Genomic DNA, 22683 nt, shown 5'->3' with positions numbered 1-22683 from the left:
GCTGTACCGCCTAATGTACATGAGCTAAACAAAGTGATGGCTGACGATGATTGACACTGATGTTGATTACGACACGTGAGATGATGTTACAAGAGACCGTAAACTTTATTTATTATTTAACCATCGCAGTAGCCTTCCTCAAAAAGATAAAACTGTGCAAGAAAATACAATTGACCTCGTTTTGACCCCGCGCGGCAACACGAAGGGGACGGGCCACCCTCCCACGCATCTCATTAAGAGATCACTAATTAAGAGTTCGTTAAGATATCCTTAATTAAGAGATCGTTAACATTATCGTTCCTTAAAATATCATTAAGTCCTGCGCAGAGTTACTCAAACTCGAGTGGCTGCGACTTCCCCCCCCCCCCCCCACCGCGGCGCGCCCTACCACACCACCACTCAACGACATCATTCATTGGCCAGCTAAGTCGCACTATGCCTCCTGCACGCGCCGGATGCTCGGTAAAGCACGAATCGTTGCACCGTGGGGTGGGGAGATGGCGAGGACTGGAGTTCGATGATCACTGCATCGACTGCGAGATCTGGATTCATTTAGAGGCGAAGTGGTCACCTTCAGTAGAAGGGAGGGCCCATCTCCAGCCCCGTGGCCTGGAACAGTCTGTCAACTGAAGTCCGGTCAGCCGTGACATCGCAATCGGTTATTTTAAGAACGGATTAATTTTTTTTCCCTGTTTAAGTTTCATTTGGATTAATTCTATATGTTTTGCTGAATACAGCGCGTTACAGATCTTAGACTCTTGATCTTCAATAGCCAACCTAATAACCACCACCATCACCTGGGCCGAATTTCCGTTTCCTTGTAGTTGATGGCGGTGGTGATGGGCAGACCTGGTGGTCAATTCCAATCGTGTAATTTCTTCGAGAATTTCAACTCTGAATATAAAATGCCGCTGCTGTAATTTATATTTACAATTGATTCCGCGTCTGATGGTGAGACATGGGGCGCGATTTGATCAAAACTCGGACGAAAGTTGAGAGAGAGAGACTCTTGCAAACACCACGCGAATCTCTGTTCCCAACACGCACACGAGCCGCTCATTTTGCACGAGGCGAAGTCGGCCCAGCGGTGGTGGAAATTACACATTCGCATGACAGGGCCCAGTCTAACCAAAGTTAAACCACTGGCCGTCATGACGTTCCATAAAGTGGTATTCGTTTTTAAAAATAACAATACACCCCCCCCCCTGTCGCTAGACTATACAAAGTTCACGTGAACGCATCTGTAAACAAGTGTCATTGTTTAAAAACAAATGAGCACGACGGAAGCGCGTCTCACTTTGCTTAAAACCTCGTGCCCGTCCTCGCGGCCGGGCTACCAGCAGAAACTCCGCCGTCTCCAACGTGGGGGAGGCAAATCAAACAAATATCTACAGCCACGTGGGGTTGGCGGATCACCGAGTGACGGGGTGGTGACGGCTGTCCAATTGCCAGTCGTTTCGTGGGGGTCTTGTGCTACTGTTCATTGTATTCGTATGAAGGTAAAGGGGGCAGCCGGCCCTGCACCTGACGCATCGCTCGCGCCACCGCTGGTGCATGACCCCCCACTCGAGGAAGCGGTCGTGCTGTGTCCCTGCTCCTCCACGCTGGCGAGACCGCCTTGGATAGCGGTGCCAGTGCCCACACTTCACCCCACCGCACCGCTGCGCCAGGGAGACGGAGCAGGCGACCTGCGGATTGCGAGTCCAGTGGGCTCACCATTGCGCCACGGCGGTAGACCGCTTCAGTCGCGTGCACAACAAACCGGCGAATGATCAATGGCACCACGAGGCGTCTCTCTCTATCCACAGGCTCCAACAAACCGCGGCGTGTAAAACAAAACACAAAGATTGTACAGTGGAACAATACCCTGAGTTAGGGTTAGGGCTCTGCGCAGGGAAGCGAGCCCATTGGTCGAGAGCAGACACCAGTCCCGCTGCAGGGAGAACGGCGCGCGTCGGTGCAGCTGCAGTGGACGGGACCGCGGGTGGGAGTCGAACCAGCCCCAGTGACCTCACGGGAATTCCCGTTTGACTCGTTGACTCATTGCTCATTAAAGTGCTCAAGCTGAGAGACGAGCCCGTAGGGATGTGACGCTTGGCAATCATTTCACGTTCACGATTCGATTAATGAATCGATTATTGTTTTGCCCGTGCAGCACCGCGTATGGAATCCATAGCGGCACGCAAATGGTTTTCGTGAATCACAACATTAATCGATTATAACCGATTCATACGCTACCGTTAGCATATTAATCTTATTTCGGTTATAAAGTGATTCATCGTTACATCCCTACCAGCTAACGACCCGGGATGGAGGACGGGGATAGGGTGGGGTGGTGGGGCGTGGGGGAGGGGTGGACGGGGGACCTCTAAGATCGATTAGATCGATTTTGGCTAAACTCGCAGCTCCGTGCGCTTTCACTGCGGTCCGTGCAGAGTGACGCGGTGCGTTCCACAATACCCACAATGCAACACACACAACAGGCTGGGCTTCGTTTCCCACGACGCGTCTTCTCTGGATCGCCAGTGGTCGACTGTGTCGAGTCGACGGCGCGTGGCTCGTGGTAGCCACAAGCGGAGCGAGAAGTATACTCCTGGATGTGGTGTGCCGGGGCACGGGAATATCAATCCGGGTAACGGACCCGGACAGACCCAGCTCGTGGTGGTTTTGTGGTCCACGCACGCACACACACAGAGCGGTCACCGTGCCACTTAGAGAGTCCAGTACAGTACATACCAACTAGAACCCACGTGCTGAATCAAGTGCCGCTTGCATCTCGATCTAAAACAGAACACAATGACGACAACAATAATACCAACAACAAGAAGAAGAATTAAATGTTAGACGGTGCCGCCCTCTCGCCCAGAACGAGCGGAGAGAAGACGGTGCACATCGCGATTGGCGGACCCAAGCCGGTTGGGTGTGTGGACATTCCACATTCTTATTTTAGGAACCGATACATTCAAAGAGCATCCACCGTTGTTCACTTATGAGGAAGTGACTCCATACTCATTTTACTGACCCCCGCGGGGTCAATGATGATGATGATGATGGGCTGGGTGGAACCCCGCCAGGTCTCGATCGCGAGTCGAGCTGCTACGTCCAGAGTGGCACGTGGCCAGATGATGATTCAGGATGATCATACTGATGATGATGCTGATGTTGTTGCTGCTGCTGGTGCTGAGTCTCCGTGGGTTGGGGAATCGCAGCCAGGCTTGCTCTCCATCCCACGTGAGCGGAGGTGAGCAGAAACGAGCGGAGGTGAACGGAGGCGAGCGGAGGTGAGAGCGGCTAGAAATCACAGCACTTGGACTTCTCCTTGTTTCCCTGCTGCGTCAAGTCCGTCACACTCTGGTCCGGGTCTTTGCCCGCAAACCGACGCACGTCCCTGAAACACGGGGACACGGTGGGAAGGGCGGGGGGGGGGCACAGGAAGACACATTTAGGTTTGTACTCTGCATGAGTGTGTCCTCGTGGGAGCTTGGGTGTATGTGCGTGCATAAGTGTATTTGCGTGCATGCAAAAATATACATGTGTGTATTTGTGTGCACAGATGTGCTTACATTTGCATAGTGTGTGTGATGGTGATTTTCCTGCTGCTGCTGATGATGATACTGTTGTTGATGATGATGATGCTGTTGATGATGATGATGGGGATCTCACCTGGCCAGGTGGAGCACGGCCTCCACCACGTTGTCGCCGTCCTTGGCACTCGTCTCGCAAAACAACGATCTGTACGACTGCAAAGACAAAGATCCCCCATATAGCTCACACGGGCTGTTGTGGAAAATGCTGTTAAGCACCACCTATGAAGGCCGGCACATCACACAAGTGGGTGGGTGGCCATCGCCACGTCCAGCCGCCTTCATCTCGCCAGTGCTGACGGTTACACGCCACACGAGGACTCTCATTTAATGTTGAGTTGACCTAGAGGGAGGACCAGGACGGGTTCAACAATATGCCACTGTGATTGGTCGTGAGTGGGAAGCGAGCGCAGGTTTGTAGCGCAGCGCGCCGACCGTTGCACTGCCGCTCCCCACACACAAAGACATGGACAATGACCCCCTGGCATGGCACACGAGGGGGTGGGTGGTCAGCACCACGCCCGGCCGCCTTTGTCTCCCTAGTACCGATGTTTACACACCGCACTAGGTACTCATTTGCGGCTGACTTGACTGAGAGGAGGCCCCGGACCGGTTGAGATATTCGTCACTGGTGTTGGCCGTGAGCGGGAATCGAACTCTGGTCGCCGGGTTCGTAGCGCAGTGCGCCAACGGCTACACATACACACGCACATACACACGCACGCACGCACGCACGTGACGGGGTCGTGGGGTCACGCACGTGCGTACGACGGTCCGGAATTCGTCACGGCCAGCCGCTCCCCGCACCCCTCCTCCGCTCGATCCCCCCCCCACCCCCTCGAGACTCACCATGGCGAGCATCTCCCCCTGGTTCGTGGAGACGTAGGTGCGGTTAGGGGCCCCGTCGTTCGGCCTCAGGTCCGTCTTGTTGCCCACGATCATGATGGGCACGCTCCTCTCCACGGCGTCCTGCGTGGGCACGGTGGAGACAGACATCGTCATCATCATCATCATCGTCGTCATCGTCGTCGTCATCATCGTCGTTATCATCGTCATAGTCATTATTGCCGTCGCTCTCGTTCCCATCGCCACGACCAAGCCTTGACCCCCGTGTTGCCTTCCGCCACCCCCATCAGGCATTCTTACCCGTATCTACACCCGTGTCCCTGCTGCACCCGTGTCCCTGCTGCACCCGTGTCCCTGCTGCACCCGTGTCCCTGCTGCACCCGTGTCCCTGCTGCACCCGTGTCCCTGCTGCACCCGCTGTACCTGCACATTGTCCACCCACTCGCGCACGTTCTTGAAGCTCTCGTGGCAGGTGACGTCGTAGAGCAGCAGCACGCCGTGCGCACGCCGGAAGTACGACTTGGCGATACTGCGGAACCTGGCGCCCGCAACAAAGACAAAGATCCCCCATGTAGCCCACACAGCCCGGGAGGGAAGAGGTGGGGTCAGGAGGAGAGGGGGGGGGGGTCACGGGGAGAGGGGGGGTCACGGGGAGGGGGGGTCACGGGGAGAGGGAGTCACGGGGGGAGAGGGGGTCACGGGGAGGGGGGGTCACGGGGAGAGGGAGTCACGGGGGGAGAGGGGGTCACGGGGACGGGGGGGTCACGGAGAGAGGGGGTCACAGGGAGGGGGGGTCACGGAGAGAGGGGGTCACAGGGAGGGGGGGTCACGGGGAGAGGGGGGTCACGGGGAGAGGGGTGTCACAGGGAGGGGGGGGTCACAGGGAGGGGGGGGTCACGGGGAGAGGGGGGTCACGGGGAGAGGGGGGTCACGAGGAGGGGGGTCACGGGGAGAGGGGGGGTCACGGGGAAAGGGGGGGGTCACGGAGAGAGGGGGTCACGGGGACGGGGGGGTCACGGAGAGAGGGGGTCACAGGGAGGGGGGGTCACGGGGAGAGGGGGGGTCACGGGGAGAGGGGGGTCACGGGGAGAGGGGGGTCACAGGGAGGGGGGGGTCACGGGGAGAGGGGGGTCACGGGGAGAGGGGGGTCACGAGGAGGGGGGTCACGGGGAGAGGGGGGGTCACGGGGAGAAGGGGGGGTCACAGAGAGGGGGGGTCACAGAGAGAGGGGGGCCACGAGGAGAGGGGGTCATGGGGTCGTACCGCTCCTGGCCGGCCGTGTCCCACAGCTGCAGCGTCGTCTCCTCCCCGTCCACGACCAGAGACTTCATCTGGAAGTCGACGCCTGCGACACGGCACACCACCCGCGTGAGCCAACCGCCCAGCACCTCCCCTCCCCCCAGGTGTGGCACAGCAGCACGGCAGGTGCTACCTGCTCCACAGGTGTCCCCTCGCCCACCGCCACAGATGTCACCTTACCACTCTCAAGGTGTCACACGCACCCCCCACGCCCCCCCACCACCCCACGCCCCCACCACCACCAGGGTGTCACAAACGCCTCTCTGCAGGTGCTGTGAATGAGGGTCATTGCCCAAAACGTCGCCTATTATTTATTTTCCCTTTCAAGACCCCAGTGTTGTTATTGACGAACGCGTCGAGTCGGTGTTGTTGTCTGCCACCACGGCAGCAGCACGGGAGCTCCTCCTCATCGACGATCACCGTCCTGTGGGCACCTCTGCGTTCCTCTGCACACACCTCGGGGGGTCTCCCCCCCTCCCCTCACACCCCCCCCCCGCCACCACTCCCCACCCATCGCCGCACCGAGCGTGGAGCAGGTGTTGCCGTCAAATTCGTTCTTGCAGAGCCGCATGAGGAAGCTCGACTTCCCCACGGAGGCGTCTCCGGCCAGCACGATCTTGTAGACGCGGCCCACGCGGCCCGACCCACCGCTGCCGCTCAGCGCGTCCTTGTCCTGCGCGCACGACACAGACGCGCACGCACGCGTCTGTGTGAACGTGCATCTCCCTCCGCAGCAGCAGCACCGCTAGATGTACGCACGGACGTACGTTCAACGTTCTTTCGCGCCGTACGTAGCCGGATAACGTGTTCCCCACGGAGAGGTCGGTGTAGCCCCCCCGTGCCGGGAGCCGTGCCGGGCCTCGTGCCGTACCTTGCCGAAGGCGCGGATGGTGCGGCGCGAGGAGGCGTTGGAGGGGGTGCGGCTGAGTGGGCGCGCGTCGCGCACGCCTCGCAGCATGCGCTCAGACTCCTCGTCCTCCATGTCCGGTACCTGGGGCGCCGTCGGGGGCGGGGGAGCGGTGATTGGGGGGGGGGGGGGGTCGCATCGGTGCGGAGTCACGGGACGTCCGCTCGGTGCATCCCCCACTGCGCTACGGACCCAGCGGGCCGAGTTCGATTCCCGGCTGTGGCGAACGTGAGTAGCGGGCGATCATCTTCACCAACCCGCACTGACTGGCGTCGTGGACTATGGCCAATCAACCCCAATGACCGACACGGAATTAATCCATCACCTTCCAAAACTACTGTAACCGTAGCCGCAAAACCACACCCAGGATCGACCCCTGACCTCCGGACTCTCCGGCAGTCCAGCGCTCTCCCCCATCAGTTCCCCTGGCCCCCCAGGCACCCAACCCCTTGCCCCCCCCCCCCCCCCCTTCTACTCACGTCCACGGCCGATGCTTCGGAGCTCACGGACCCGCGGAAGCCGTTACGGTGCAGGGCGGCCGCCTGGCCCCTCGCCCTGCGGGTCGCCCCCCATGGGGCCTCGCCTGACCTCCGCATGGTGGAGAGGCCGCTGTCAACGCAGCTTGGGCCGCCCTCCTCCTCCAGCGCCGAGTCAGAGAGAGACGACGCCGAGAAGCTGCCGGGAGGGGCGGGGACGGCGTGGGGTTAGGCCAGTGGCGTAGGTTGGCATGGGCCCTGACGCAATGCATCGCATGGGCCCTGACGCAATACATCGCATGGGCCCTGCCGCAATGCATCCCATGGGCCTCCCCCCTCCACCCCCCCTCACTCCCCCTTTACAGTCCGGCACCTGTTGCAGTGGCACCGCCTGCACACTCAATATCTGCGCCACCGGGTGCGGTGGTGGGAGACAGCGAGTAAATGGTGTTGATGTGAAGGTTAGGGATAGGGCTAGAGTTAGAGTGTGTGTGAAAGTCAAGGCGAGGGTTAGAGTCGAGACTTGGGTTGGGGTCGAGGTTAGTGTTGGGTTAATCTCAGTGATCACGTCAGTGGAAGGGCTAAGGTTAGAGCTATGAATATGGGCACAGTCTACGTTCATGTTGGCCTGTCTCTATGTGCTGTGAATGTCACCCGCTATTAACGTGTTCTCTTTAAAGCCACAGTGTGCTGGGTGCGTTTGGCTCGAGCTTTGCTCGGGGCAGCTCTCAGCGCGGGGGCGAGCCGGCCGGCCGGGCGACCGCTGGACTGGCCGGGCGTGCCGAGGTCACCGCCGCTCACTCACTCGTCCTCGTCGCCGCTGTAGTGAGAAGGGGAGTGCTGCTGGGGGTGCCTCCTCGGCACCGGGAGTCGAACCGGGGTCCCCGTGACTTTCCGAGTCACCTGCGGCGAACTGTGGCGCGGGCCAGGCACCGGCGATGGGCTCTGAGATCTCTGGTGACAACATCGTCATCATTGTCAACATCATCATCGTCGCCGTCATCACTGTGCTCACTGACATCGACATCATCATTATTGTGGACATCATTAACATCATCATCATCACAATACTCTATCATTATCATCGTGCTTAAATTGCAGACATAATAACGAATTCGTAATTTATTGTTTCCCGTTCCAATTCGCGACGCGTGCGTTATTCCAGAACGCCCCCAGCTGCCACGTTTGCTCAGAAACCGAGCAGGACGCTCGCAGAGTCGAGAGAGAAAACCCGGACCGGACCAGGGCCGGACCACGGCCCTACATGGGGAGGGGAGCCCTGGCGGCACCGAGCGACTCACCGCGACCCACCGCGACCCACCACGACCCACCGTGATCCACCGCGACCCACCGCGACCCACCGCACAGCCGACACGAGCCGCCTCCACCACAGCTCCGTGTGGCCCGGGTCCACGCGTTGACGTTCACCCAGCCGCGTGCAATACAACGTATTTAGTTAACCGGCACGTTCGCAGTCCCGCTTGAGCAATTGGCGAGTAATGTTGTTCTAACTGGGCACGTTTGAGTAGCGATCAAATCCGTGAATGACGGGACAATCGCGTCGTCGTGACAGAAAAACGGCACGGGCCGCAAAAAATGTCCGAGGCACAAACACGCGCCAAAGAGAACCTCCGCCCTCCGTGTGTCATGGAAGAGAACCACCAGCATTTCATGAAGAAGTGCATTGTGGTCCCCTTGTCTAAGACTTGTGTGACAGCGACTGACAGCAGCGAGCCGGTCCACGCTCGTCTCTCGCCGCATCACCGACCGCGACGTACGCTTGCGACTTGTTCGACTGACACGCGTGTTAACCGACACGCGTGTTAACTCATTAGTCGATGGACAGGTGGCGTCGATGTGACCGGCACGTCACTCACGGGACTTCCGTTGGCGCGAGCTTGGCTCATCGAGTTCTCCAGCACCGCCCGGAGACCATCGTTGCTGTCGTTCATCTTGCGGTGCGCCGACCTGTGCGCAAAGCCAAAGGTAAAGGTCACCCGTGTAGCCTGCGCAGGATGTTGGGGCAAGTGCTGTTTGCGAGCACCTATTAAAGTCTGGCAAGGTGGAAGAGGGTGGGGGGGAAGAGGAGGTTGGTGGTCCAATGCCAATGTTTACACATTGCACCAGGTGCTTATTTAAGGCCGAGTCGTCCTAGGGGAAGGCCAAGGAATGGTTCAGATATCACTAAATGTTGTGTAATATTCCCGAAGGACCCTGTGCTCGTTCTCTGCAAGTTGTTGTCTTTGTTGTCATTGTCGTTGGTGCTGCTGCTGCTGCTGTGCCAATGCAGCGTCACGGACCTCGCGTGTACAATCGTCAGGCAACCAGTTGCACGGGACCATCGTCATCATCATCATCCGTGTGACAAAGCAAATAAACTTGAACTCTCGCCACTCATGTTGGGCCGTGGTGAGGGATCAAACCCAGGTTGCTGAGATCAAAGGGCTGTACGCGAATCATTGCGCCACCTTTCCCACACCCTGAGCACACACACGCACGCACACGTTTGAACGTTAACGTGTGAACAATACAGCGTTGCAACGTACTCAAGGCTGTTGACACTCGAAGGAACTCCTTCCATCTGTCCATTTGCGAGTGCGTCTGTCAGTCACCCAAGTCACGTGGGTAATGTGTTTATCTTCTAGTGTCAAGGCCAAAATCGGACCGAAAGGAAGCAGAGGTCTACGGTATCGATCATGAGCTATGTACGACCTATTACCATTCACCTCGGTAGAACTGTGTGTGTTGCGTCAGGGTGGGTGTGTGTCGCGTCATACCTGAGCATATCGATCTGCCGCGTCAGCTCCTGCCTCTCCTCCTCGTGCTGCCGGATCAGAGCCTGCTCCCTACAGGCACGCAGGGACATGGAGACACAGGGGCATGGAGACACGGGGGCATGGAGACACGGAGACACGGGGACACGGAGACACGGGGGCATGGAGACACGGGGGCATGGAGACACGGGGGCATGAAGACACGGGGGCATGGAGACACGGGGACATGGAGACACGGGGGCATGGAGACACGGGGGCATGGAGACACGGGGGCATGGAGACACGGGGGCATGGAGACACGGGGGCATGGAGACACGGGGGCATGGAGACACGGGGGCATGGAGACACGGGGGCATGGAGACACGGGGGCATGGAGACACGGGGTCATGGAGACACGGGGTCATGGAGACACGGGGGCATGGAGACACGGGGGCATGGAGACACGGGGGCATGGAGACACGGGGGCATGGAGACACGGGGGCATGGAGACACGGGGGCATGGAGACACGGGGGCATGGAGACACGGGGGCATGGAGACACGGGGACATGGAGACACGGGGGCATGGAGACACGGGGTCATGGAGACACGGGGTCATGGAGACACGGGGGCATGGAGACACGGGGGCATGGAGACACGGGGGCATGGAGACACGGGGGCATGGAGACACGGGAGCATGGAGACACGGGGGCATAGAGACACGGGGGCATAGAGACACGGGGGCATGGAGACACGGAGACACGGAGACACGGGGGCATGGAGACACGGGGGCATAGAGACACGGGGGCATAGAGACACGGGGGCATGGAGACACGGAGACACGGGGGCATGGAGGCACGGAGACACGGGGGCATGGAGACACGGGGGCATAGAGACACGGGGGCATGGAGACACGGAGACACGGGGGCATGGAGACACGGAGACACGGGGGCATGGAGACACGGAGACACGGGGGCATGGAGACACGGGGACATGGAGACACGGGGGCATGGAGACACGGAGGCACGGAGACACGGAGACACGGGGGCATGGAGACACGGAGACACGGGGGCATGGAGACACGGGGGCATGGAGACACGGGGGCATGGAGACACGGGGGCATGGAGACACGGAGGCACGGAGACACGGGGGCATGGAGACACGGGGGCATGGAGACACGGGGGCATGGAGACACGGGGACATGGAGACACGGGGGCATGGAGACACGGGGGCATGGAGACACGGGGGGCATGGAGACAAAGCGACATTCATGAACCATCCATGGTAGTGGAGATGTTTTTGTTCACTCATACAGTAATAGTTACATTAAACTGATTAATCAGCTGCACAGTTAACGATGACGGTGGACGTGGATTGTCTGTACCACTTGTGTCATTGTTTAAGTTACTCTGAACACAACCTCAACTGGACACTACAACAAAGATGCCCCGTGTCACCTTCACATGGGGCAAGTGCAGTTAGCGAGCACTTATGAAGGCCGGCATGGCACACGAGGGGGTGGGTGGCCACAACGACGCCCGGCCGCCTTTGTCTCCCTATTGGCGATATTTACACGCCGCACCAGGTACTCATTTGAGGCCGAGTCGGCCTTGGGGAGGCCCGGGACTGGTTCAGATCATCGTCACTGGTGTTGGCCGTGATCAGAAATGGTTACTCGGGTCACCGGGTTCGTAGTGAAGCATCGTGCTAACCGCTACACCACCGCTCCCCACCACACTACGGACACATCTACACATGCACGCGCGTACTCACACTCACACACACACACTCGCACACAGTATCAAAGATCCCCCAGGTAGCATGCATACGCTGTTTCGGCAAGTGTTTTTAGCGAGCACCTAGGCAAGTCGGCACTGCACGAGGGGATGGGGGGGGGGCTAGCACCATGCACGTACAATCGTTTACATGCACACACGCACACACATGCCAGCGCGCACGCACGCAGCCTTGCGCGTCAGCGTGTAGGGTTGCCGAGCTGCTCACGTGGAGCCCGGCCCTCGCTCTCCCCCACCCCTCCCCATCACAATGAGGCCTCTGTCATGTCGCACAGGTTAAATAAATAAATAAAGCGCGCCCATTCGTGACAGCGGCCGCTGGCAGAGGAGGCGGCAGCAGCGGGCGCCCGAGGCGCTCTACGAGAGCACAGAGTGGCGCATTGCTGCTCAGTCTCCGTCGTGTCTCAGTGCTGTAGCCTCGCGTCTCAGTGTCCCCCCGTGTGCCCCCTGTCCCACCCCCCCCCCCCGTGTGTCCCCGCGTGTGTCCCCCCGTGTGCCCCCTGTCCCACCCTCCCCCCCCCCCGTGTGTCCCCTGTTACCCCCCCCCCCCCCCGTGTGTCTCCGCGTGTGTCGGTCAAGGGGGACACTTTATGGGGAATTAAAATCACAGGAGACAGAAATCCCCTGAGAATTCAGAATATCCACTCAAACAATCCACTCTGAATTGTCAGACAGCTGTCCAATAATCCACTCGCTCGCACACAAAGACACGCAGCAGTTTGGTGTTATCAGACAATACGCTTGGATATTTCTTGACGACCCGAATGCTCGGGGGTATGACGCAACACTCAGTCCCCGTCTGAACTTTTGCGAGAGTTTGAGTGACTTTTAAGCCGTCCCCTCGAACGGCGCAAACCGTTCCAGGCCATTTTCCTGACACTCGCGAGAGCTGAAACGCTTATCGTGCATGCACTGCAGCAGATATTTGAGTTTAGTGATGATGACTCCTCTGTGGGGACTCGGGAGATTGATGGGGTCCCTGTTTTTCATGACTTAGTACAGCCACTGACAGCAACGCCTCTTTCTTTACATCTTATTTGAATAACAAACATGACCTGAGAAATGCTCTTCTCTTCTTGTGCACAATGGCAGCAGAAATACATTCAGAGCTCATTGTCTGCTGCTCGCCACGACGCGAGGGCTTCGGCGGAGAGAGAGAGACAGCGCGTCGTTTTTCTTGTTCCACCTTCATTATCGAATGCTTTGAGAACGATGTACGCTGAACTTGAACCTCTTTCCCACCGTACGTAGCCAACCACACTAATCGGAGGTGCGGGGGAAGGACAACGAGCTAAACACAAAAAGTAGTTCTAAAGAAAAATGGTTTCCATTCTAGACGATGATGATTTCAAAGAGCATAGCTCCAGTCGCTTCCTAATGTTGGAAGGAAGAGCGTTCCAGACGGCCGCAGAAGCGCATCTGAAAGTGCGCGATGCAGTGACCGTCTTTGTTAGATGGTTGGCCAAAAGGTTAGCCATGGATGGTCATCTGTGGATGGTTTGATGGTTAGCTAAAGGCCATCACAAGGGACATTCGTGTTGAGATGCTGTCGCGTTCGGATGCCGCGTTGCAATCAGCAATGGCAGGCCACTCCGTTTGACCTCCTGACCCCGGACGGTCGACTTGGGGGACCTCACCTCTCCAGGTTGAGCCGCTGGGAGGTGGACTCGGTCTTCACGGTGTCCAGCTCGCTCTGCAGCACCATCAGGTTCGTCTGCGCCTCCAAGAGGTTCCTCTTCATCTGCTGGTTCTCCTGCAGGTGGCAGAGGACGACGAGGAGGATGAGGATTGGAGTCATTGTAGAGCAATGGTCAGGAAGTTAACCAAGGCATTCATCATCCCTGCAGAGTGGGTAACGCGAGTGCTGCTTTGTCAAGGGCCATGGGGAGGGTGATTACGAGACTCAGGGTTAGGGGAAGGATTAACATTGAGCTCAAGGAAAGGAATAGGATTAGGCTAAGGTTTATGAAAAGGGTAAAGGTTCAGGTCAAGGTAAGAGTCAGCGATAAGGCCAACACGAGGGTTGGGCCAGAGTAGGGGTTACGGTTGGAGCCGCGGTGGGTGTCAGGGTTGTGGCGAGTGTCCAGGGTAGAGTTGTGGTGATCGGGTCAGAGTGCGCCCACCATCGTCATCTCGTTGATCTTCATCTTCAGCTCGATGATCTCATCGTGTTTGTTCACCGCCTTCTTATCCGACTGGAGCTGAACGAGACCGACACAAACACGCGTGAGTGTGTGCGTGCGTATACACGTACACACACACACACGCATGCTCACAGACACGCCAAGACAAATGTGCACACGCGTACACACACAGACGCACACGGACACGCAGATGCACACGGACACACAAAGACAAAGATCCCCCATATAGCCTTAACAGACTGTAGGGGTAGTGCTGTTAGCGAGCACACACACGCATGCTCACAAACACGCCAAGAGAAATGTGCACACGCGCACACACACACACACACGGACACACAACACACGCACTGTTGCACAGACACCTACGCACTCACATACGCACGCACTCACAAACGCACACACACACAGATGCACACATGCACACACAGATGCAGTTAGCGAGCACCTATGAAGGCCAGCACAGCACACGAGGGGGTGGGTGGCCAACACCACGCCTGGCCGCCTTTGTCTCCCGAGTGGCGATGTTTACACATCGCACCAGGTACTCTCATTGGAGTCGACCTAGGGGAGGCCCAGGACCGGTTCAGATAATCGTCACTGGTGTTGGCCATGAGTGGGAATCGAACCTGGGTCACCAGGTTCGTAGCGCAGCGTGCTAACCACTAACTACCGCTCCCCACACACACACTCCCACACACACACCACACACCACCCACACACACCACCCACACACACCTCCCACACACACCTCCCACACACACCTCCCACACACACCTCCCACACACACACACTCCCACACACACACACACACCACACACCACCCACACACACCTCCCACACACACCTCCCACACACACCTCCCACACACACCTCCCACACACACGCTTCCACACACGCTCCCACACACACACACACGCTCCCACACACACACTCCCACACACACACTCCCACACACACACTCCCACACACACACTCCCACACACACACATTCACACCACCCAAACACACTCCCACACACACTCTCACACACACCACCCACACACACACACTCCCACACACACCACCCACACACACACACTCCCACACACACCACCCACACACACACACACACTCCCACACACACCACCCACACACACCACACTCCCACACACACACTCCCACACACACACACTCCCACACGTACACACACACACACGCACCTCGTTGACCCTCTCGAGTGCCGCCTGCAGCTCCGTCACCTCGCCGTCGTGCCTCCTCCGCATCTCGGCGATCAGCGCCTCGGCCCTCGCCTTCTCCTGCACCGGGTGCACAGAGGCGCCGTTAGGGGGGGGCACTACCTGAAGATATCCTGAACATTACCTGAACATCACCTGAAGATCACCTGAACACGAGCTGAACATGAGCGGCTCCTCACCTGCACATTACACGAACAGTGTCTGAAACTTACCTGAACGTATCAGGAACCACTCCCGAACTTTACCTGAATCATACACGAACCATACCTAAATGTTCCAAGAAGCACTGAACGATACTTAAAAGCACACTGGCATGCCACTGAAGTTGCACACAACCACGCCCCAAGCCAAGCACGAACGATGCGTGAATTGCAGAAGAACCACACCTCAATAACACCTCAACCACATATAGTGCCCGATCCGCATGCGTTCACGTGTGTTGGCATCTGTGTGTGTGTGTGCGTGTCTGTGTGCGTGGAGAGGTGGCATAGTGGTTAGCGCACTACCCTATGAAGCCGCCGACCCGAGTTCGATTCTCGGCTACTGCTGACGTTATTGGCGAGTGGGATATAAACCAGACCCTGGCATCCCTTAGATCAGCTCAGCTTTAAAATGAGTGCCGGGTGTGGTGAGAAAAACATCAGCCCTGGGAAGACAAAGGTGGCCGATTGTGGTTCTGGCCACACCACCACTTGTGTACTCTCGACCAGCACTTGCCCCAACTACCTGTCGAGAGGCTACCCAGGGGATCTTTGTCTTTGCGTGCAAATGTGTACGCGAGTGTATGTGTTAAAAGGCTACACGGACATGTTCGTGTCCGTGTGCGTGGCCTCAAAGTGCGCCTGCCCTGGCACGAGAGCGGCGTAGGCGACTTCACCGAGTCGCCTACGATGAGTGGAAGTGCGGATGAGTGGGAGTGCGGATGAGTGGGAGTGCGGATGAGTGGGAGTGCGGATGAGTGGGAGTGCGGTTGGTTGAGCGTCCCACCTCGTTGCGGACACGCGTCTCCGTGGTTGCCACCCGCTCCTCCATCTCGGCCTCCATCTCGTTCTGGTGGAATGCGCTCTGCTCCTGTATCCTGTGCGCGGGAATCGAACCGGTCACTCCGAGCTAGGAGGCCTGAAGTCCATCCGCCTGCTGGCCCTGCCTGTCATCATCCAGGTCCTCCGGGAAAACGCCGACCGCTTGCCCCCCCCCCCCCCCCGCGATGACCAGTCAGGTTGCGGTCAGGATCCGAGAGGTCACTGCTGCTTCCCTATGCCAAACGCTGCTGCAGGTGCTTATCGGTCGACGACACCCGACCTTCTCAGGGAGGGGGAATGTGGGTGGGAGCAGGGAGGAGAAGAGAGACAGAGGGAGCAGAGAGGACACGGGGGGGGGGGGGTGAGAGGGAAGACATGAGGAGAAGGGCAGGAGGAGAAGAGGGTAGCAGGAACGAGAGGGGAGCAGGGAGGAAGTGGGGGGAGCGGCTCACCGCTTGAGCTGGTAGCTCACATCCTCGTTGTCGGTGACGCGGCGCTTGATGTCGCTGAGGAAGTTGGAGAGGACGCCCTCGTACAGCAGCTGCAGGTTCTCATCCCCCACCTGGGAGAGCTGCGAGTGCAGCTCCGAGGCGTGGACCCACGAGCTGTGGAGAGGATCAAGGTCAAGAGGTCATCGTGGCCACGGCCGCCGATGCCACCACTGCTAACACACACAACCACGCACACCACCACCCCGTCACGGGAATGTGTAATTTCCACGTGCTTCTTTGAGAAGGCTCACAACCCTGAATTTGAATGTGAATGGTTGACCTCGCGCAGGATGTACATTTCATCGGTCACAGATGCGTCGCACGAGGAAGCGGAGCAGGCTGGTTGGCACAGGGCATGACCAACGTGTTGAGCGTGAAGTGGCTCAGTGAAATTCGTCACCCGTATTCCCCACGCTGCCGATACAGACGCGCAACACGTACACGCGCGCACACAAGGACATATACAGACACGTCTAACTCTCACACACACGTAAACCCACAGACACACACACAGCTCTCTCTCACACACACGTAAACCCACAGACGCACACACACAGAGTGCTCTCGCACACGAGGCAATAGATCAACAGGCGCACACGTCTGTACATTATTGGGTCGTAAATTTTGAGGATTTACGACGCAGTAAGAATTCCTCACGGCGCTCTTGGGGGGATAGATGGGTCTGCCGTGACGTCACTAAGAGTCACAATGGGACATTGTGAATGAGGGGTTCAGAGTGATTAGGGGACAGGGTCAGAGTTATGGCTCCGTGCTAGGGTTAGAGTTAGCCTGAAGGAACGGGTTTAGGAGCTCGGGTTAGGCTTTGGGCCAGATTTACACTTATAATTATGGTTAGGTTTAAAGTTAGGCTTGGGTCTAGGGTTAGGCTCCGTGCTAGGGTTAAAGTTATGCTTAGGAGTCGTTTAGTGAGGCTCAGGTCAGTTGTTGTTTGTTTGCCATTCCTGTCCTTTGCACTCAAGTCGTGCTTTTGTTTATTGTTTGTTGTTGTGACGTCCTGACCTGTCCCGGCCAGACATCAGTGAAAAAGAGCTGTATAATAGCTCATCGGATCCCTCCAGTCTAAATACACATTCTGATTCTGTTAGGGTTAGCGTTAGGGCTAAGGTTAGTCATGCGGCTAGGGTTAGGCTTAGGGCTAGTGTCAAAAGTTGGGGCAGGGCTAGAGTTAGGCATCGGCGAGGGTTAAATTCAGGCTCGCGCCAGGGTTAGAATCAGCCTTACTCCAGGGTTAGAATCAGGCTTCAGTTAGAGCTAGACTCAGGCTCACGCCGGGGTTAGAGTCAGGCTCGCGCCAGGGTTAGAGTCAGACTCACGCCAGGGTTAGAGTCAGACTCACGCCAGGGTTAGAGTCAGACTCACGCCAGGGTTAGAGTCAGACTCACACCAGGGTTAGAGTCAGACTCACGCCAGGGTTAGACTCAGACTCACGCCAGGGTTAGACTCAGACTCACGCCAGGGTTAGAGTCAGACTCACGCCAGGGTTAGAGTCAGACTCACGCCAGGGTTAGAGTCAGGCTCACGCCAGGGTTAGACTCAGACTCACGCCAGGTTAGACCCAGACTCACGCCAGGGTTAGAGTCAGACTCACGCCAGGGTTAGAGTCAGACTCACGCCAGGGTTAGAGTCAGACTCACGCCAGGGTTAGACTCAGACTCACGCCGGGTTAGAGTCAGGCTCACGCCAGGGTTAGAGTCAGACTCACGCCAGGGTTAGAGTCAGACTCACGCCAGGTTAGACTCAGACTCACGCCAGGGTTAGAGTCAGACTCACGCCGGGTTAGAGTCAGGCTCACGCCAGGGTTAGACTCAGACTCACGCCGGTTAGAGTCAGGCTCACGCCAGGGTTAGAGTCAGACTCACGCCAGGGTTAGACTCAGACTCACGCCGGGTTAGAGTCAGGCTCACGCCAGGGTTAGAATCAGGCTCACGCCAGGGTTAGAGTCAGACTCACGCCAGGGTTAGACTCAGGCTCACGCCGGGTTAGAGTCAGGCTCACGCCAGGGTTAGACTCAGGCTCACGCCGGGTTAGAGTCAGGCTCACGCCAGGGTTAGACTCAGGCTCACGCCGGGTTAGAGTCAGGCTCACGCCAGGGTTAGACTCAGGCTCACGCCGGGTTAGAGTCAGGCTCACGCCAGGGTTAGACTCAGACTCACGCCAGGGTTAGACTCAGACTCACGCCAGGGTTAGAGTCAGACTCACGCCAGGGTTAGACTCAGACTCACGCCAGGGTTAGAGTCAGACTCACGCCAGGGTTAAAGTTGGGCTGCTGCTAGGGCTCGAGGTTGGGGTGCGGCTCGGTTTGGAGCTTGAGAGTCACCGCGTGGAATTTGGCGGTGGAGTTGTGAATCACGGAGAGCGCGGGGGGGGGGTCAGTGAAGCGTGGGGTTCGTGACTTCACGCATCGATTAAGAGTTCCCGGAGCCCCCACGACCCCCGGGGAACGTGGCGATGGCGATGCCCACGAGGCCCGTTCGTCTACAATTCACCACGATAACAACCACAAACAACACAACAACAAACCATGCCATTGTCTGCTCCAAACGTGGACCAGTGGAGGATTTTCCAAGTTCCCATGGCAGTGACAAGTCTATAGAGATGATTGGTTGAAATGATGAGCAGACGTCAACTTTATTTATGAATCTCTACACGTAAAAAAAAATCCAACCCCAGATTGTAACTGTCAATACTAGCAATCGTGAGTCTAGGGGATTTACCTGAAGTTAAAATTACTTATTTACATTTAGAATTACTTATTATAGCTAAACCAAATTTATTTGGCGAGGTTGATGCTGCTGCTTGCGTTGGCAGTGGTGCACAAGAAAATCTACAAAGCAAAAAAAACTCAACTCGCTCCGTGTCAACAACAGCACTCCTGTGACCTCCCAAGACAAAAACAAGGAACGAACGGGCCACTTCGTCACAGAGATAGCAGCTATCCCTGGCCTCTCTCTACATGTTGTAAATCAGAACGTTTACCTGTACTGGGGGAATTTGATGAGCTATAAAGCGCCTATCGTATAATTTTCACTCGAAAGCCACCGCCGATGTTATTCGCTAATGTGCCAAGGTGTTTTAATTCCCGATGCCTTAAATCAAGCCACCTGCTGGGACTTTAACGACTAGCGAGCCGAGACCATTCCGTGTCCGGGACCATGCTCCATATTCCCGGCGGGTGTAACTGGTGGTCGTAGTCGTCCTGCTAATCTGGCTGTGATTGGTAACGGCGTGCGGCTTGGCTGTGACTGGCAGCGTGCGGCTTGCGGTGGCGGCTGTGGTTTGTGCGAGGCCACCGCTGTCTGAAGGAAGAGGGAGCTGCGTGTAAAGATGATGACGATGATGTGCTTGCTGCTAATGCCACTGATAATTGATAACACACATGCTGCTGATTATCATGGGGATGATGCCCCCTGCTATTGATCCCCGCAGCTACTGATCATGATATCATTATTGCCCTTGCTGATGACTGTATTGCGCTACTGCTGATGACGATGTTCTATCGTTGCTGCTGCTGATGATGATGAGGCCAATGCTTCTTATAACGCTCATGCTGCTGCTTCTGCTGCTACTGACGCCGTAAACTATGGCGATTGAATTCCTGCTGATAAGGGAATACAACCCACGTGGTTAATGTACAACCACCGTCGGCATTCTCATCGAGACCATCAAGCCCGTAAACTGCCTCTCCCCCTGTCACCGCGGATTCCAGCTTCGCGGGGGGGGGGGGTTACGTGGAGGTGGGCGGGGCTTTCAAAAATTAATTATTTCAGCAGCATTGCTTTCATACAAATACAACTCTTCAACCGGTTTCGACATTCAGTGCCTCATCGGCAGAGCCAGGTTTGCTTTCCAACCAACGCTGGCGAGTTGCCAGGCGGCAATCGAGGCAAAGGTCCCCGCCTCTCTGGGTCCGAGTTCGACGCAAAAAGTCGGCAGCACTCGGCGGAGAGAGAGGAAAGACGCGAGCTGTCGCCTGCTGTTCATCATTCACTGACCCCTCTCGGTCAGCCACCATCCCCATAGCCCCCACCACGACCCCGAAACCAGACTCGGGGCTGTATTATTGCAGCTGATGAAGCCCATTGAGATTAGCAGCTTTCTTACAAGGACGACCACAGCCCAATAGCGTCACATGACCCCATCATCCAATGACACAATTAACACAATGACCCCACGACCCAATAAAAAAATGACCCAAAGAGCCAATAACACAATGACCCCACGAGCCAAGAACACAATGACCCCACGACACAAGAACACAATGACTCTACGTCCCAAGAACACAATGACCCCACCACCCAATAACACAATGATCCCACGAGCCACTCACTTGGGCAGGTAGCGGACATTCTCCCCGCACTGATCCTCGAAATCCTGCCACGAGCGCTTGCGACGCAGCGGCGACTTGACGGGAGACGAGGCGGCGACCGGCGGCAGGGACGCGAGTCGCCCCGCGGGGGACGAGGCGAAGGGGGACGTGGAGGAGGTCGTGGAGAAGTTGGAGTAGGACACGGACGATAGCCGCCGGAGCGACGCCGCGCGGCCGGTCTCGTCCGAGCCCTCGGACACGTTCCTGAAGCCGTCCTCGAAGTCGCCGTAGCTGATGGCGCCGTCGCGGTCGCTGTCGAGAGACTGGAAGAGCGCGGGAACCTCGTGCGACTCGACGCCGAGGTCCCTGCACAGGCGCTTGAAGTCCTCGTACTCGAGGCGGCCCGTGCCGCGCACGTCGCACTTCCGGAAGAGGGTCGCCAGGTCCACCTGGTCGCCCATCGCCGGCGGAGCTCACGAGGTTCCGGGCGGTGAGGTGGGTCCTGGGGTGAGCTCCTGAGATTCCGAGCTGACGAGTTCCGCCTTGGGATGATTCCGGCTGCCGGCTAGCAATGCCGCCTTCTCATCCACATCCACCTCCTCTCACCTCGTCGTCTCCCTTCTTCTTCCTCCTCCTTCTCAAGATGCGTCCATAGCTGTGCGCACGGATGTTGATACCGGCGGTGATGTGAGTGGGATGATGATGATGATGTTGTTAATGGTGATGCCACCCCCCCTTTCACCCCCCAAACTCACCCTTAACTCCTCCTCCTCTAAACTTTCGTTCCGAATCTTCCTTTCAATGAAATCAATGTTCAGTTGAGCCGAGAGCGACACATCAGCTGTTGGCGTTGAACGTCGAACACGTGGGCGACTCGAGAGACACGTGGACGACTCGAAGGACACGTGTCCCTAACGCGAGCACGGGAATGGACGCTCAACAACGAGCCGTGCGTTCAGCTCAGCACCCTGACCGATGGCGACTGCGTAAGGGATGTCTTCATCTAGCGGTGGATAGACCATGGCTCATGTTGATGACGACGACGGATATGTATGAGCTATCACACGCGAGCACGCGCGATCGCCACGTCTGGGCGGCACGCCGCACTGACGCGCGTCTGCGGAGAGCGGCGAGTCGGAGGCGACGGGACGTGGCGTGCCAGACGGACTCGGCGGGATCCCCACCCCCTACCTCGGTACAACGACCGCGAAGTCTCGCCGCGAAGTTGCTCGCCGACTCTCCGGGGTTGATTCGAGAACTGTCAGCCAGTCAGTCGTTGTTGTTGTTGTCGTTGTAGTTGTTGTTGCAGTCGTGGGTAGCGGAGACGAGAGTGCGAGCGATGACGACTGTCCCCGGCGCGACGTCGTCTCCGCGCCCTCATCCCGCCGAGGCGGCGCAGGTGCAGCGCACAGGTGAGGGGGGAGGGGGAGGAGCAGCGCACAGGTGAGGGGGGAGGGGGAGGAGCAGCGCACAGGTGAGGGGGGAGGGGGAGGAGCAGCGCACAGGTGAAGGGGGAGGGGCAGCGCACAGGTGAGGGGGGAGGGGGCGGGGGAGGCGGCGCGCGCGTGAGTGACGCGCGGCTATTTTGGGGTGCGGAGGATCGCAAAGCCAAACACCGCGGCGAGCTAATACAGAGAGATATATATACATATGTAGTGTACATGGGTGTTAAACACATGTAGTGTACATGGGTGTTAAACACATGTAGTGTACATGGGTGTTAAACACATGTAGTGTACATGGGTGTTAAACACATGTAGTGTACATGGGTGTTAAACACATGTAGTGTACATGGGTGTTAAACA

General features: G+C 57.5%; 1 protein-coding gene across 1 annotated transcript; it reads right to left on the bottom strand.

The window, feature by feature from the left end:
• Positions 1–86: 86 nt before the first annotated feature.
• On the bottom strand, positions 87–22322 carry LOC144931050 (ras and EF-hand domain-containing protein homolog). The gene is made up of 17 exons (XM_078854946.1): positions 20900–22322; positions 16513–16665; positions 16026–16116; positions 15003–15098; positions 13783–13860; positions 13297–13412; positions 9890–9958; positions 8990–9080; positions 7918–8066; positions 7116–7311; positions 6601–6720; positions 6252–6402; positions 5694–5775; positions 4854–4968; positions 4434–4553; positions 3664–3740; positions 87–3388 (listed from the first exon to the last, which is right to left on the bottom strand). The coding sequence occupies exons 1-17, from the start codon at positions 21337–21339 to the stop codon at positions 3292–3294; spliced, it is 2241 nt and encodes a 746-aa protein (XP_078711072.1). The 5' UTR covers positions 21340–22322; the 3' UTR covers positions 87–3291.
• Positions 22323–22683: the final 361 nt, after the last annotated feature.

Source organism: Lampetra fluviatilis, chromosome 3 (genome assembly GCF_964198595.1).
Source record: "Lampetra fluviatilis chromosome 3, kcLamFluv1.1, whole genome shotgun sequence".
Taxonomy (NCBI): Eukaryota; Metazoa; Chordata; class Hyperoartia; order Petromyzontiformes; family Petromyzontidae; genus Lampetra; species Lampetra fluviatilis.
Note: the sequence above shows the minus strand (reverse complement) of the source record. Positions and strands in the feature narration are given on the sequence as shown.

Bases quoted from the DNA above. Each gene is read 5' to 3' on its own strand.
- LOC144931050 (XM_078854946.1), bottom strand. From the start codon at position 21,339: ATGGGCGACCAGGTGGACCTGGCGACCCTCTTCCGGAAGTGCGACGTG. The intron at 13,861-15,002 runs GTGCGTGTGTGT...GGTCTCGTTCAG, and splicing joins CACTCGAGAGGGTCAACGAG to CTCCAGTCGGATAAGAAGGC. The intron at 3,389-3,663 runs GTGAGATCCCCA...CCCGTGTTTCAG, and splicing joins GCCGTGCTCCACCTGGCCAG to GGACGTGCGTCGGTTTGCGG.